Genomic DNA, 16,974 nt, shown 5'->3' with positions numbered 1-16,974 from the left:
GAGCCTGTGTAATTCTGTCCATGTACCACTAGGTTGTAAGGTCCCAGCTCACCAATGTACCCAGTGCCAGGCTCAACATCATACATGCAACGGATGCATAATAATTATGTCAAATAAATGAATGAATGAATGTATGAGTATGTGAATGATGCTATGACTCGGTCTACAAATAGTTAACATAAGTTTGCTTCAACTGAAGGCAGCAAAGAGTGACGAGAGTTTTAGACTCAAGCGACATTTCTGGAGAGTTCGAGGGGACAGCCCAAGGCAGCAATCGCTGCCAAAAAGACCACCCAGGCGACAGACAGAAAGCGTGTTTGCCATGTAGACATGACAGGCTCCTGGAGAACCTAGCCTGCTCTAAAGAATCATCAGCCAGCCAAAGAGGCTGATTCTAAAAGCAAACATACAATGCCTTCAGTGCTGCAGAATTTACTCCTCTTTGATACCTAAGTGGAACCTGAGAGAGACAGAGGCTTAATGAACAGAGACTCGAGGCGAGGCAGTCTTTCCATGAGTAAAATGAAATCACTCCCGATTACCGCCAGTGGACAGTGGTTATGAGCTCCTGTACACAATTTAAAGGTAATCTTGTAATTTAAAAAGGAAAAAAAAAAAAAAAGCCAATTGAACCTAATGGCAAGTGACATCTGGGCTCAGCTGTGATTAGAATCAAGGAACGTGCCTCTGCTGCGTTAGTGGCCACGGCGTCCCCAGGTTCAGAGAGGGTTAATTCCATGATCCTCGGAGAGGCCTCTGTGGCCCTGCTTAGCCAAACCTTGATGCAGAGCAGAGGCTGCAGATTGCGTTTTCTCCGCACATCTGCAGACGTATTAGGACGGGAAGTGGAGACGACAGGAGGAGAATATCTCCTTTCTCCGCGGAAATGCCCCCAGAGGGTTTTCCACGGCGACCTCCTCGGACCGGCTTTACATTAGAGTTATTGTCCTGAGAGGAGATTGGGTTAGAGCCTCTGATTCATTTCTTATAGTGCTCTCGTGTTTATTCGTGGTGGCAGCTAACTTGTAAAATTTTATTATGATTTTTTTTTTCTTGGTTTGTGTCATGGAAGGGATAAAACAAAGCAATGATTCTATCATCGGTCCTAAATGCGGACGGATAAATCCGCACCAAAGCCCTCTGTCTACAGGGGAAACCGGGTAACAGGTCGTTCTGCTCCCGGTGCTCCCTCTCTGGGTTTTGAATCCGTGTTTCTCCCTTCCCGGAACACTGGCGGAGAGAAGAGAGCATGAGGCGTGCGGGCACCCCTGGGGTATCAATGATGCCAAAGTGGGTTTCAAGTCCTTTCACCATCCTGCTGTTGGGGCGATCCTTAATGAGCACAATGTGATCAAATCGCCTGGTGATTCACCAAAACTATCTGGCTCACCACAATTGCCACACTAAGCATTTCTCATATACCACTGCCCCCAGCTCCAAGCTAAGCACTCCCATCACACTGAAGTATACACACCCGCACTGGAGGTCCACTTTTTCCCAACGGCCTTGCTGATGCTGTTCCCTCTCAGAACATCCCCAAACTGCCATGCACTTGCCCACAATCAACGGCCCAGACATCATGTCCACCACGATGGCCCACACACCCCACTGAACGTCACCAACCTACTGAAATAGCTCAGGTCATTCTCTCTATCCCTTGTCTGACTACACTTTACCTCATCCTTCAGACCAGGCTCTGTTCACCCTTACATGTCCAGAGCCTAATCAGTGCCCGCGACATGGTGGGCGTCTGGTACAGCTTCCTGTTGTAGCTCAGATGGCTTTACCTCCAGAAGTGTTTTCCCTCTTCCAGCGGCCATTTCTCCTATTTGTATGCTCCTGTAGCACAATATTTAATCCCACGTGCAGTATTCCTTGGTAATTCTTAAAATTTCTCACTTACTTGTCTCTTCTTCCTCTGGGTCACCAGCTTCTGTAGGGCAGAACACATCTTCTTGGTTCACAGGCCAAGCACAGCACCTAGAACAAAATAGGTGATTAGTAAAAACAGGTGGAATAAACAAGCAAATGAACAGAGTATGCAGAGCAAGCATCAAACACATCTTAAGAGCAGCTTCTGGCAAATCCCAAGAGATCTTTGAAAACAATGACCCCCCCAGCATTTCTCCCCAAACAGGTACAGACGGGAGAGAAGGCCTTCCCAGTGAGAGTATTACACCCTGCACTGCACCTTCTGTAAAGCCCAGATCACCATACTGTCATAATGTGGTGACAGATGAAAACTGCAAAATTAAATTCAAGCTCATCTTGCAGTTTTGTGTTTAGCCTACTGTTGCCAACCTAGGAGGTGCTTATAAAACAGCTTGAGGATTTCCACTAATACCTTCCCTAAGACGGCATTGTCTTTGGGCAGTCAGGGCTCCACCAAATAGCTGTTGGGGTGTCGGGCGTGTTAAGGAGATAGGGAAGGGGCAGGGAAAACAATGGGATTCCTCTTTCAGTTAGGAGTTCACTTGGCTAGGTAAGTACAATGGTTTCTGAGTGTTCTGATAGCTCCAAATAGAAGAGATGGAAGCATCCCCACCCAGACCTATGTGACTGTACTGTCTTGGTTTGGGGTTTGCTGCAACATAGGTTCCCTTCTCTCCTCCGCACTTGATCAGGTCCATCCCTCTAGCCTGAGGAGAGAAAGCAGAGTCCATTCCCTTTCCCTGCAGCCTCTGGAGATCCCAGGTTTACATTTGATTTCAAGGAAGAAAACTGTATTACCAAGGTCAGTAGTAGAGTGAATTTCAGTTGACTTTGACAATTCTTTCAAATTTGCTCAAAGTTTCCATCTAAACCATGATTCTAAGGAACCACTTTAAAGGATGGACTGTGTATAGCGGGGTAGGAGCGAAGGTTAGATGAGCTGTGCTTTAATGCGGTTGGGGAAGAAATGGATGAGACATGATGAAAGGCAGGAGTCCGCCATTGGTTTGATCTGAACCTACGATTTATACTTCTGCAAACGGTTTTCTTCATGTAGAGTTTTAACCGAGGTATAATACACACAGAGAAATATGCTACCACTACCACCGCACAGCTATTTGAATTTGTATCGGCTGAACACCCCCATATAGCCAGCAACCAAATAAATGAAATTACAAGAAAAACAGAAGCTCTGTCCTTGTCCCGTCTTCATCACTGCTCAGCTCCACGGTAAAACCACCATTGTGACGCCCATCACCCTAGATTAAATCTGCCTGCTTCCAAACAACTCAGCATGGAACCTTCCATATATGGTAGAGAATCTCTTTGGTTCCTGACTCCTTTATTTAAGGTAGTATTTGTGAGATTTATGCATGTTGTATGAGGCTACTGTTCATTCGTTCTCAGTGCTGTGTAATATCCCGTCGTGTTAATAATATGCTGCCATCAATTTGACTTTTCCATTGCGGGTGACTGTTGGGTTGGTTCCAGTTTGGGGTATTACACAGTATACACCCCAATGAACCCCAAGGACGTGTCTTTTCATGATCATAGATCTGCATTTCTGGAAAAGTACTTGGGAGTGGACGTCCTGGGTCAAAGAGGATCTCATGTTCAGCTTTAGACTGATCTAAACTTAAATCCACTTTTCCGGTTTTTGGTTTTGTCATCAGAAACAAGTCACTTAAGATTTCTGAGCCTATTTCTGCAGCAGTGGTTGAAGAATTTTTACACTGCAAACTTGTTTCAAGGATAAGATCAAGCAGTATAAAGTATCTGGCATAGTTTGGACATTTAAGTGATATTTTTCCCCAAAGATGATCGGTAAATATTTTGTGCACTCCATCTTTCCAGCTTTTGGGGAAGGCTGGTTGGAACTGCGTGATGGGAGTGCTGGCCAGTGGGCTATGAGTAGAAACGGGCTGTGCTGCTTCTGGACCCTCAAGCCACCTTCCAGCACTCTCCTCCCCCTGCTGGAGAAGCAAGTGTTTGAGTCACAGTGCCACAGGAGGAAAAGAGCTCCCTAGGGTCCCTGAGTGACAGCATGGAGCAGAAACTCCATCACTGGACATGGAGCATGAGCAGAAAACTTCTGTAGTTAAGTCATTGATATTTCTAGGGTACACTGTTAGTGCCAGACACCATGGACAGATAAATACAGTACTCAAGAGATGGGGTTTGGCTATACCCCTATGAAACCATTAGAATTTTCCTCTGAAGAGTTATATGACTCAACACAGGCGACACACAGTACTTCATTGTTCAATGGCAAGGAAATCTTTTCTTGCTGGGACTAAACAGAAAACACTGAAATTGATCTGCTAGAATATGTTAATTGAAGATTCTTGCTTCTCTGTTGAGAAACCAGATTGTAATTCCAAATTGCATCTGATGTATCCCAAACAGAGCAATGCCTTCACAAAGAGAGGGCCCTTGGTGATTATTAGCTTAAAAAAATAAAATCCTCTCCCACCAGGTTCAAAGCCAGCCTCATTCTTTTGTTCCTATAAAGACTTTCTTTCTTCATGTTCCCTGGTGTCTACACGGCCTATGAGCTTTCTCCTAATGATTAAACTCCTAAAAATACTACAAAGAATGCTTAATAAGGCTTTTGTGTTTGCCTGGTTGCTATAGAGACTGTTTGGTGTAGGATTTTAAGTACGTGTAAATATGTATTTTGGACAGTATTTAAAAACACACATAATTTACCCAGTCATAACAGCTACTTCAGAGTGGTGCAGTTCAGTGCGATAAGTCGTATGTAAAGCATTTTAGAGTGTGTTATTTATAGCTATTTACTTAATAGCCTACAACAGTTTCTTCCATTGTGTAAAGGAAATAGGCATTTACCCTGTTATAACAATGAGTATCATTTACTCCATTGCAGCAATTGATAGTTTTGAGTCTCGCGCAGGCTAGTGAATATACAATTGGTCTATACTGTTGATGCAGGAAGGGAAGGAAACCGAGTTGACGGAGAGTTACTAGGAAAACAAAGGGTCCCCCTAACAGTCTAGAGCTCATTAGGGAAGTTGTTGACTGTGCTACTCTGGCAAGAGAGGAACCCCCTGGAAAGAGGCCACTATCTGCTTTGAAGGCACCCCCAGGGATGCACCCAAGGGTGGAATAACACCAATAATAATAGCAACCACAATTAAGAGTTACGGAGCAAACTTGGCCACAGGCATGGTGCTTTTTTCATATTCATGATCCCATTTAATCCTCACAGTACAGTGACTCTATGAGATGGGTACTGTTATTATCTTCAATGGTCAGATAAGGATACTGAGGCAGAGAGGTTACATAACTCAGCAAAATGATCAAGAAACCAGGAGATGGGGCACCCAGCAGTGGAATCCAGGTCTGTCTCACTCCAAAGCCTGCGCCCGTAAGTGTTGCTCTGTACCACTCACGTTCCGCCAGGGAGTTCATGAGCCACACAGGGGTTAGTTCTTAAACACACACACACACTTTCCAAACACGCATAGCTTTTGGCAATGGTCAGTTCTATTAGCCAAAGAATAAGATGTGATGACAGCCATTGATCTACACTGCTCAGATCCTATACACGTGCCAGCTTTTAAACCTCCCCACACTGGCAGGGGATGGACTCCTTACCCCTTTGTTCAGCTGAGGAAGCTGACCCTCTCTGTCCAGGCCTGGCCAACACCGCATAGCATGTATGCAGCAGAAGCAATACTCAAGATCAGATTGGGCACATCTCAAAATACCTGACAAAAAAACTCCTCGTTATTGGAACGCGCAGATACATGTAATGCAGTGCTTCTCAACAGTGGGGCCATTTGTCTCCCAGGGGACATGTGGCAATTCCTGGGGACATTTGTGGTTGTCCCAGTTGGGGGGAATGCTACTGGCATCTAATAGGGAGAAACCATGGATGCTGCCAAACATCCAACCAAACACATGACAGCCTCTGCAACAGAAACTCATCTGACCCCGTGTCAACAGCACCACAGTTGAGAAACCTTGATTTAATATAAATAAATTCCAAGAGCAACTGGGTGATATTATATCAGTTGGAGTTAAATTGATTAATTAAATAATACTGGTTACTCATTTATCAGCTTAGTTGAAAAATGAACTGTAAGATTCAGGATTTAAAAACTTTGAATACTCAACTTGTCATCATGTACCATATTGTTCTAGAAAGGTACCTAAGATATTCTTATACACCAAAACATGTTCAATACAACCTAGGCTCAGGATGCACCTTCCAGCAGCTGAGATGATACGGTAAGAGACTCTGACCTCATTTATAAAGAGGAAAACCAAGAATGTTTAGCTGGACAGTAACAGTGATGAAAGATTATCTGCATCATTTACTAAAATATTTGTCTTTCCAATTACAGTAGCTACCACATGGTCAAAGCTCAGTCTCACTCTTTTGTTGACTGTGGAATACATGCCTGTTCATTCCATAGCTGAGTGAGATATTCCAGAAGAACCAGAATGGCTTCTGGTGAATCCAACCACCCCATCTCTCTCCTTTCCCATCTTCTCTTTTTATCCTTCATGATTATATGTTCATGAACTCGATCAGTCAGCAAACAAGTATCTACTGCATATGCATTCCTACGGGGACCTCTCCTGGAATCTCTGCTGGTGGCATCACCTCGGTTCCTGACTCAGTGGAAAAGGTACATCCTTTCTGCAAAACACATTGAAGTTTCCTAAGGACAGGACCTTTCTCTGCCCCATGCAGCTCTGTGTCCTTGAATGTATCCTGTTCCAGGATGGTGTCTGATATAGAGGAGATGCTCACTAAATATTTGTGGACTAACTGAATACATTCTAGGATACTTAATAGAATATTCATATTCTACGCTGATGAAAAGATGAAAAAAACTAAGGGAACAGGAATAAAATTCAAGGTGATCCAGAGAGCTTAGAAACTGCAAACATTATGGTAAAGCCAATTCTGGACAAAGTGTTTGGCTGGTATACACAGGTACAAGCCACATCCACAGCAGGGGGGCTGGAAAGGCATTAGGGAAGCAGAGGCCCAGAGAAGTCCTCAGGGTGGGGACACCCATGAACTCTTCTATGGGCTAGATGCTTGGTCCACCTTTTGCCATCATGGGGCCTCTTCTGGGACCCCAGCCTTGTGTGTTTTCACTCTTTTAGCTATTTATCCTTCATCCCCTCCTGGGCCCAACCTTCTCTCTTCCATAATGAGCTGTTAGAAATATGAGCCTAGATTCCCTGGAGCCCTTCCTCTAGGGGATCCTGGACTTTAAGATTCACCCTTCAGATGTGAACATAAACAGAACTACCCTTCACGGAGCACTTTGCAGGTGTCAGACCCTGAGTTAAGCAGTTGACAGCTCTTACATCACAACCTTAATCTTAATTAAGCCCCACAAGGAGGGTGCAGCTATTCCCATTCTGTAGTTGAGGCAACGGAGGAGTAGATAGTTTGCATAATGGCTAATTGCTTTGGGCTTTTTAAAAATGGATTCTAAAGAGAGGGTGCCAAGTTTCTGGGTGGGAACTCAAGCTAAGAGACTGGCAAGGATCTTAAATTTTAAGGTGAGTCCATCACTGGCCTAGCTCCAGATCCAGCCATGCAGCTTTGCTAGGCTTTTCAAGTAAGAAAGGAGGAAGGTGCGAAAAAACTTGGGGAAAATTAACCAAGCCAGGAGAGCTGTGACAGGAAGACATCAACTGTGTCAAGCACTGAGTCCGAGAGGATTTCAGGAGCTGCTGTAATATTTAGCTAGCATCAAGATCCAGCTGGTCTGCTCCAGGGGAAGGATATACCAACAGAGTCATCAGTGAAGCAGTGCCTCAAATCAGATAGGTGCTCAAGCATCACGGTGAGATTTATCCAAATCTTGGAGAGCGCTGCAGGTTACACGGCCCTGCCCTGAACACCCAGGCTGTCTTGAATTAGGTGGGGGGTCAGGACTTCAGCCATGGGATGGGTACAGCTCGAGGCTCCACTCACAGCATTGAACTGGAAGGACATCAGGTCAGTCTCCATATACCCCCATCCATGGAAAAGGGGGGAACGGGAAGCATTTATTTGACAAATAGTCAATGAGATTTTTCTCTTTTATTTTTTTAATACTTTGATTTTTTTTTTCATTATAGCTGGTTTAGAGGGTTCTGTCAATTTCCTCCTGCACAGCAAGGTGACCCAGTTATACATACATGAATACATTCTTTTTTCTCACATGATCATGTTCCATCATAAGTGACTAGACAAAGTTCCCAGGGCTATACAGCAGCATCTCAATGCCTATCCATTCCAAAGGCAGAGTCTACATCGATTAATCCCAAGTTTTTCTATGTTCTAGGCACTGGAGATAGAGTTGCAGGCAAGAAAGAGGTGACACCTTCACCAAGTTTATGGTCCAGCAAGACAGAGAGATGAGATACAGGTAAGCCCCTGCTTGGCCCTCCTACAATATGTTCCAAATAAAGGGCTGCTGGTTTTCCACGATTTTCTGACTCAAGATGTGGTCCACAGGTAGCGGCAGCACCTGGGAGCTTATCAGAAAAACAGCATCCCAAGCCTCACGGTAGACCTCCTGAATCAGAATCTGCCTTTTGGCAAGATCCCAAGACACTTATGTGCTCAGGCAAGTTTGAGACGCAGTGCTCTGCAAGCCTTCCTTCCCGAGTGGGATCTTTGGTTATTCCATCAGGCACGTGGGGTCGGTCACTTCCTGCCACAGACGCCCTCGGAGATAGCAAGGGTACACCAGAATCGGCAGAGACCAGGCAAAGGGGAAGCAAAGTGTATTCTCAAGAGCTCCTGGAAATAATTACCGTTCTCTTAATAATAAATGAATAGGCTGCAGTCCCAGAACACATTGAGAACAAAGCAAAACACGTCGATATAAAATCCAGCAAATAAAACAATCAATTTAAAATAGATTTCTCTAAATGGTTTGCCTGCTTAGGCTAAGAGCCCCGCCTCTGGACTCCCAGGGCGTGCTGGGCTTATTTCTGCCTCAGCCCTCATTTGTGATCTTGAAAGTTGCTGTGTCTGTGTTTGCCTCCCATTCTAGACTCTTTGAGTTCTTTGAGGACCCTCTCTCCTGAGAAGAGTTTTTAAAAGGGTCCTAGCATGGAAAAAAAAAAAAAAAAAGGTTCAGAGCCAGTGGTAAAAGACTGACAAAACAGTCTTCTTTGTGAAATATTTTCAACAGAAGAGTAACCCATGCAGTTCTAAATTCCTTCACAAGTATGAGCTGGATGGTCCACCCCCCATGCTGTGGCCGCCCCTCCACCCACCCCCACATCAAGTTCTGGATTCTCAGGGCCTCACGTCAGTCATTAGCATTTGCCAGCCCAGCCGCTGGAGGCTGTCCTCCTCTAAGACCTTCTGAATGTTCACTACAGACAAAAGATGGTACTTGTGGATCTCTGCCCTTCAGCAATGCCCTTCCACACCGACTCTGGGCTTCCTTCACAGATGGGATGGAAAAAAGAACATAAGTGGAAGCTCAATGGGCCGCTTTCGCTTTCTCTCAGTGCTGTGTCTTCAGCTTGAGAACAAGCCAGGACTGGCCTGCTGGAAGATGAAAAAAACTAAAGAAGCGGGGGCCAGAACACGGAGAGCCTGGTCGAGATCAGCAAAGCTGCCTAACCAACCCACCCTTGACCTCGGCTCAAACTACAAGAACCACCTAATAATTATCTGCAAATTCACAGCTGAGTACCTGTGCACTGCTCTTCAACCACCGGATTTTCTGTTGTTACACAGCAATAGCTAACTGCTGTAGGACACTCAGCAGAAGAAGCAGCTTCCATTCGGCAAGCATTTAATTCCTTTGACACATAGATCCTCTTTGCATCTGAAATCCCTGCTCATGCTGATTGGGCTTTAGGTACGGTTTGGGGTGGGGGGGGAAACAAAACCAAACCAAACAAACAAACAAAAAAACCCTTATGGTAACGGACCATCATTCCTTCAAGCATGACCCCATTTTGGAGACACAGAAAAGTCACTTAGAAGCTACACTGAGTCAAGAAATGATCCCCAAAGACTACTGAAAACAGGAACATTTTAAAGGTCAGTCTTGTTTCTTATGGTCAATGGAGGATCACTGTGTAAATTAAAGCCTGTGGTGGCTATGAGGAGTAGAAGACAAATCATACTAATTTAAACAATTAAAAGGGGGAATTAATTAAAGATGCATTTATCAGAACTCTTCTTGTAAAGGATTGGAAGCGGAAGTCAAAATAAGGCCACAATGGCCCACGTGACTGAGAAATCATTCTCAGAGGGAGGTTGAGATACAGTGATCCTAGGCTCCGATGTTGTCACTTGGAAGCCCTGAGAAAGAGTAGTTTTGCACCACAGTTCTGGCTCACAACGCCCAGGAAGGCCTTGGGTGGACCGGACTTGGTCCAACCAAGGCTGAACCAATCACAACACGCAGAAAGGTGGTGCGCTCTGATTGGCCAGGACTGGTCAGGGGGCCAATCAGCAAGGTCGGCCCTTCCTGAGCCACACAGAATGGGAGAGGAGGCTCTTTCCCCGAACAGGAGTTCCAGGTAAATTACACAGCTCTGCTCCGAACCAGCCAGGTGACTTTCTAGAAATGACATGACTTCTCCGAGGATTTCTTTTCTCAGTTCCAGTTCTCAGCAGAGATTAGAAAGTCTGCCCTGGAAAGTGGCTCTAAGGAGTCTGTAAAGCTCTATATAGAAGCAAGTGCTAATGCTACCACGACTGCTACTACTCTTACTACAATCAATAACAACATATCATGTGGGGCTCGCTTTGGTCAATAATCAAAGCAACCATGAAAGCCAAGTCTCGCTTTCAAAGCCTTTGAACCCAGCTTAGAGGCCTTAAGTCAGAGAAGCCGGCTGTGCCCTCCTCCCAAGTTTCCGTTCAGTCTCTTTGTTCCTTTATCGCTGCCTCTTTCTGTCTTTGTCCCTCCCTGCCTCTCCCCAGCCTCTCTAGTCAGTGTCTGGCTCATACCTATCCTCTCTTTGGTCCCACTCTGCCCCCTTCTCCCAGGTCCCTTGCGAGCCCCACACCCCCACACTCCCTAGTGGCCGGACACTGGTCATCCTCCCTCCCTTCTACCGCCAGCAGGACTGTCCTGTGCTTCCTTTTCCCTGTCACAAACAGCTGCGTCCTGTCTTGACAGCTTAAACAAACACATTTTAAAAGGCAGCTCGTGCCAACCTCTGGGTGCTCCAGCCAGTGTTGCCGGCTGATGCCCTGCAAGAGTAAGGGTTCACCTGGCTTGCCAAACCTGAGGCGTCTTTGTGGCACAAAAGCCCCAAAGGGGCCACCTGCCTGCTGTCATCCAGCCAAAGGTCTCCTCCACCCCCTTGGACACCTGAGGAGCAGAAGCGCTAAAGCAGGAGCCCTGCTATTTGTTAGCAGTGGGCCATCAGGGAGTTTCCAAGCTTGGCTTTGATGAAACTGAAAAGGTTGAATCATTAAATGTTTGGAGAATGTGAAGCTGGCGCCCGGCCCTGTGTTTTCTGTAATATCAATTATTCCCGGAGACGGCTGCTGCTTGCTGCGCTGGGAGGAGCTCAGAGAGAGGGAAGGATCGCTTGCTCACCTCCAAGCTGCAGGAGTGCCACTGCCAGGGTGAGCGACGAGGTGGGGGGTCTGGAGAAAGATGTAAGGGGCAGGGGAGGGGCCACCCAGCCTGGAGGGGGTGCAGTGGGAGGAAGGGAGATGAAGAGAGAGCAGATAACCCTATAATTGCTGTCGACTGCTCCTCTGTAACTGATCAGACAGACACCCCGCCGGAGAAGCACCTATTATGTGGACAGAGCCTGCCTGTAAATGACCGCGCTCTGAGCACATCTCTGGAAAGGAGGAATAATTGCTAGTTCTGTCCCAGGAAACTTTGTCTCAGTGCACACCTTCAATTTCTGTCTGTGTACACATCTCCCAGCTGTGGTCAGGCTCCTCTGAAAGTCAGAATTCTACCTCCAACCCTGTTTTTGCCATCTCCTCTGTGATGTATCAAAGGAACTTGGACTCGGCGTGCCTAAGGTGACACCCAAGCTCCGCCGCACACAACTGGCCCTGGTCTCTCTCAGGAACTGGTCCCATTTGCCTGGTGCCCAAACCAGTCCCAGGGCAAAATCCTGACCACCTCTGCTTCCCAAGCCTCCTCATCTCATCCCTCCCAGGGTCCAACAATTCACCCCCCGAAACCAGTCTCCAGCACATTCCACCACTTCTCTGCCACGACCACTCCTCTACCCCGATGCAACAGCCACTAGGCTGGACTCTGCCCCCGCCCCCCCGCCCGCCCCCGCCACCACCGGCCAAAGGTGGCAGCTCCTCATTGCTGCTGGAAGCTGAGAAACCACACGAAGCAGAGTCCAGAACGTGGAGAGCCCGGTCAAGATCAGCAAAACTGGCTGACCTAACCTACACTTGACCTTGGAGAAATAGGTGAGCTCTACCAAGGCCACCTCTCCATGTAGTCAGAACGACCCTTTCAAGATGCAGATCTGATCGTGGCACCCTGCTGCCTGCTCAGAACCCTGCAATTACACTGAGGATAATGACCCAGAAATCTTGAAAAAGTCCTAGCAGGCGTGCTCTGACCCTCCCTCAGTTCCCTGAATATACCAAGCTCCTGTTTATATATTTTACCCCTACCATGCTAAACTTTCCTCTACAATCTCTGCCAGTCTGTCCTCTTGCTGCAATTTACATCATAGGTAATACATTAGATTTGTAAAGCAAAATTCCAAAAATGCATACAGAATCAATTTTCTGCATCACTCTGTCCTCCGACCATTCGGTTCCCTCTTCATACTCCATCCCCACCTCCAGATACTTTCTTAGATTTTAAAGTATATTCCAACACATCCACACGCATACCATCCTCTTTGCTGTGTTACACAAAGGGCAGCACGGTATATACACAGCTCTGTGCCCAATATACCTTAACGTTCATTCTATTTCAGGTCACAAACCAATGCCTCATTTTTCTTGGACACACCCATGGGACGTGGAAGTTCCAGGACCAGGGATCGAATCCTCACTACAGGAGTGACCTGAGCCACAGTACTGACAACACCAGATCCTTAACCGCTAGGCCACCAGGGAACTCCAATGCCTCATTTTTTATGGCTGCATAGTATTCCACCCTATGGCTGCCCCATAATTTATGTAAACCATTCCCTACTCACAAAGCCATATGTTCTTTATCTCTCTCTTTCCCTATTTTAAACAATACTGCAGCCAATAATACTGTACATATAGTACTGGGAGCAAGTTTAGCTAAGGGATAAAATCCCCAAAGAGGAACAGCCAGGCCTAAATGACTGCATACTTGCAATTTTTGGATAAATGTTGCTAAATTGCCCTCCATGGGGGGTTTTAAATGACTCTCCTACTCACAAGAGCCTGTTCTTCGCATCCTTAGGAAAAGACTGCTTTTTTTTTTTGTCACTCTGGGAGCTGAAAAATGGATTCTATGAGATATTTTTAAATGCAAGACTTAATAATTCCCCAGTGTGATGCTTGCACTAATGTTATCTCAGCAGCACCCCAGGGATGTAAGTGAAGCTGTTTGTGGCCAGAGACAACTGGGCTTAGGACACCCAGACCCAGGTACCCAGTGGCCTTGGGCATCCACATCCCAGCCACCTGGATGTGGTACTAGTTAGAAACTAGGATTTCTAGGAGAAAAGAATGTTTTTGCCTCACTTTTATCACTTAAAAAAAACGGGTCATTCATCCTGTTAACAACACAGGGTATTTGGGGGCAGGTGAATTAGCTGGAGGAACAAGGGAACAGAGGAGAAAAGAAAGAAAAGACACTTGGGTCTGGATTATAAAGAAAAAAATGGCTTTCCCACACTGTGTGTGCTCAGTTACAACCTGACCCTCAGCTGCTTAACAAAGTGTCGAGTGGGAGGCTGAGGAGATAGGCTCAGATGAGGGTCAGAGGTCAGGGTGAAAAAGACCACAGACTGGGATTCAGCAGCCTTGCACAAGCGCCGCCTCTAACCCTAGGACTTACATGGCTTCTCTCTGGGACCCAGTCTCTCCCTTTGTCGCAGAGGGGATAATGATTTCCAAGGGTCGTCGGGAGGATGAAATTACATCAGCTATGCAAGCATGCAGAGCACTGTGCCTGGTACCCCAAGTAAATGGTATTTATTATTCCATAAAAAGAATAATGATCGTTATTATTTGATGGCAACAGAGTCTAAGCTACAACTCACTCAACAGCTTAAGGTATGGGCCTTGGGTCACGGAACTGGCTGTCCTCCTGGGGTGTCGCTTCACTCGTTGCCCATCATGGGTAATTTTCTGTTTCCTCACCTATCAAATGGGGATAACAGGAAACTCACATGACCTTACAAGGATAAGATGAGATAACGTAAAGACGAGAGTGCTTAGCGCATAAGAGACCCCTCAATAAGCAGTAGCATCCTTTTCAACCTCGGCATCTTGCAGGGAGTCAGGCTCGAGGGAAGTGCGAAGAAATGTTTGTTAGTTTTTGTTAGTTTTTTTTGGTTGTTGTTGTTGTTTTTGCGCAGAAGAGTTGATCTAGCTTCCTCTGCAGAGGCACCCCACCACCCCCGACAACAAGAAGCTCTGCAGCTTCTTCCTTTCTGGCAGGTCGCTGCTCTGGGCCAAATGCAATCTGCAGCCATGGGCCCCAAGCCCTTCCCAACCAGCTGGAGAAGCCAGAGCTCTAATTCACTCTGAAAGGGTTTCAGCGCCACCCCTGTGAGGTCCTTAAATGTTTTATGAGCTCCCTGAAATGCTCAGATAATTAAAAACACTTTCTTAATTTAATAGCTTGGCTTAATGAAACCAAAACTTTATGTTTTATTTGGAAAGGGGTGAACATCCCAGTCATACTTATTAATATTTTTAAGGGTATGGCCAACTGTGTCCAGGAACTGAGGGAAATCACTGCTTGAAGCGGGGAAATGGGCTTTTCTGAGTCTGTGACAAGTCCTGGGCTTATTAGAGCTCATTACATCCAGGAAGCCTGAAAACCTAAATTAGCAATCATCACATATGACGTGGCAGCCTGTTATTAAGGAGGCCACTTATTATAGAAACACGGAATTATCAATTAAAAAGTAGTCCACCCGGGCCCCCAAGGTCCAATAGGATTACCTGTGCCATCCAGGCAGTCATCTCAAAGGGTAACATGGAGAGAAGACTCCTCGGAAAACAACTTTTTCTGTCAAGTCAAATAAGAATGATCGTCTTAGGAGAAAAATTCTGTAATCCAAAAGGTCTGATGCAAACCCAAATGGATCTGGGGGATGGAGGTATCAGCCAAGGCCAAGTATACCAAGGATTATGGGTACGTGGTATCTAGGCAGTGGGGTTCCTTAGAGAGGTCTGCTTGCTTTTTTCCAGGGTGGCCACATGGTGCACCACGGATGAACTTGGACTTCAAGGTCAGATGCAGTGGTGCGCTGGAACTCGCTCACATGACTCAGCACACACTGTACGCAGCTCCCCTCAGCTCCATGGTCAATGGTTCCTAGATTGAAATCAGCCATGGTGAGAGTATGTACACCCTGGAAATAGGCAAACACTGCAAACCAGTGCTTCATCTTCTCTTCAAGAGCCGATTATTCAGCATTAACCAGCATCACACTGGATGGGGGTTCAATCCTGGCTCGTCCATTGTGACTGAGATCATGGGCAATTTATTTCACTTTCCTGAACCTTAGTTTCCCTGACTATTAAAAATGGAGGTGAAGCACTTTCCATGCCATGTGGCTTCATTTTTTGCCTCTACACCACTTATCCCTACCTGATATTACAATAAACCTCATCTGTTCAAGTTGTTGCTCCTGTGCTGTTGTTGTCATGTCTTTCTCCATAAAGCTTCTTCATTCCTCCAGAAATGTGTATTGAACACCCACTATGTCCCAGACACGGATCCAGACAATAGGATGCAGCAGTGAACAAAATAGACCAAAATAGACCAAAATCTCTACCTCTGTAGAATATACAAACAGTAAACAAACGTATAAAGGGTGTGTACCCCAGATGGGGCTAAGCGCCAAACAAAAAATCAAGTAAGGCAGGGAAGAGCACATGGTGAGATCAAAGCAGGTGCTGTGGTTTTTGTTTTTGTTTTTTGTCTTTTTGCCATTTCTTGGGCCGCTCCTGCGGCATATGGAGGTACCCAGGCTAGAGTCGAATCAGAGCTGTAGCTTCCAGCCTACGCCAGAGCCACAGCAGCACCAGATCTGAGCCGCGTCTTTGACCTACACCACAGCTCAGGGCAACGCCGGATCCTTAACCCACTGAGCAAGGTCAGGGATTGAACCTGCAACCTCATGGTTCCCAGTCGGATTTGTTAACCACTGCGCCACGATGGGAACTCCAGGTGCTATGGTTTTAACTAGGGTACCAACGAAGCATCACCGAGGTGACATGTGAGAAAAGAACCACGCAGTAGAAAAAAGAAAAAAAAAAAAAAAGTATTGGGAAAATAAAAAAATAATTGAAAAAACCTCACAAAAACAAAATTAAGTAAAAACACCAAAAAAAACCACACAAAAAACCTGCAAGTGGCAAGGTGATGAGCCACATGGAGAGGAGCGTGCCGGACAGAAGGAGGAAGAGGCGGGCAGGCAGGACTGTGTGGAGTGTGTGAGAAACACACCGCAGGGAGCACTGTGGTTGGAGCAGAGGGCTGAAGGGCACGGGCGGTACACGATAACGTAAGAACGGCAACAGGGACCAGAGGCCACAGGGCATCGTACGACCAACAGAACTTTCTGCAGGAATGGCCATGTTCTAGGGCAATGCTGTTCTCGACGCCAGCCGCCAGCCACACATGCCCACAGGGCACCTGCACTGGCCAGAACAACCGAGGGATGCGCACTCTCCATTTTTAATTTTATTTAATTGCAAATCATTTTAACTGAAAAAGCCCACATGTGGCTAGTGGCTGGTGTTCCCAACAGCTCAGTTACAGACCAGACCACGGTTAATGATTTTGGCTTGTGCTCTGTGTGAGATGAAGAGCCGCTGAGGAGTCTGGACAAAGCAGGGGTGCGACCTGCCTGAGCCCGTGAGGCTGC

General features: G+C 46.3%; 1 protein-coding gene across 19 annotated transcripts in view; it reads right to left on the bottom strand.

The window, feature by feature from the left end:
- LOC106510465 (uncharacterized) overlaps nucleotides 1-16,974 on the bottom strand; it is an 806,226-nt gene that overhangs the window by 532,255 nt on the left and 256,997 nt on the right. For all 19 annotated transcript variants that reach the window (XR_014805374.1, XR_014805375.1, XR_014805376.1 and 16 more), the window contains one exon: nucleotides 1,904-1,980. Coding sequence is in view for 1 of the 19 variants with exons in the window: in XM_084959497.1 (XP_084815623.1) it covers nucleotides 1,904-1,951 (48 nt within the window). In the remaining 18 variants the exon portion in view is untranslated. The remainder of the gene's footprint in view (nucleotides 1-1,903; nucleotides 1,981-16,974) is intronic.

Source organism: Sus scrofa, chromosome 6 (assembly GCF_054392235.1).
Source record: "Sus scrofa isolate SSC_HxYL_T2T_F1_AM1 chromosome 6, Sscrofa_HxYL_maternal_Yorkshire_Landrace_v2.0, whole genome shotgun sequence".
In the NCBI taxonomy this organism is placed as follows: domain Eukaryota; kingdom Metazoa; phylum Chordata; class Mammalia; order Artiodactyla; family Suidae; genus Sus; species Sus scrofa.
Note: the sequence above shows the minus strand (reverse complement) of the source record. Positions and strands in the feature narration are given on the sequence as shown.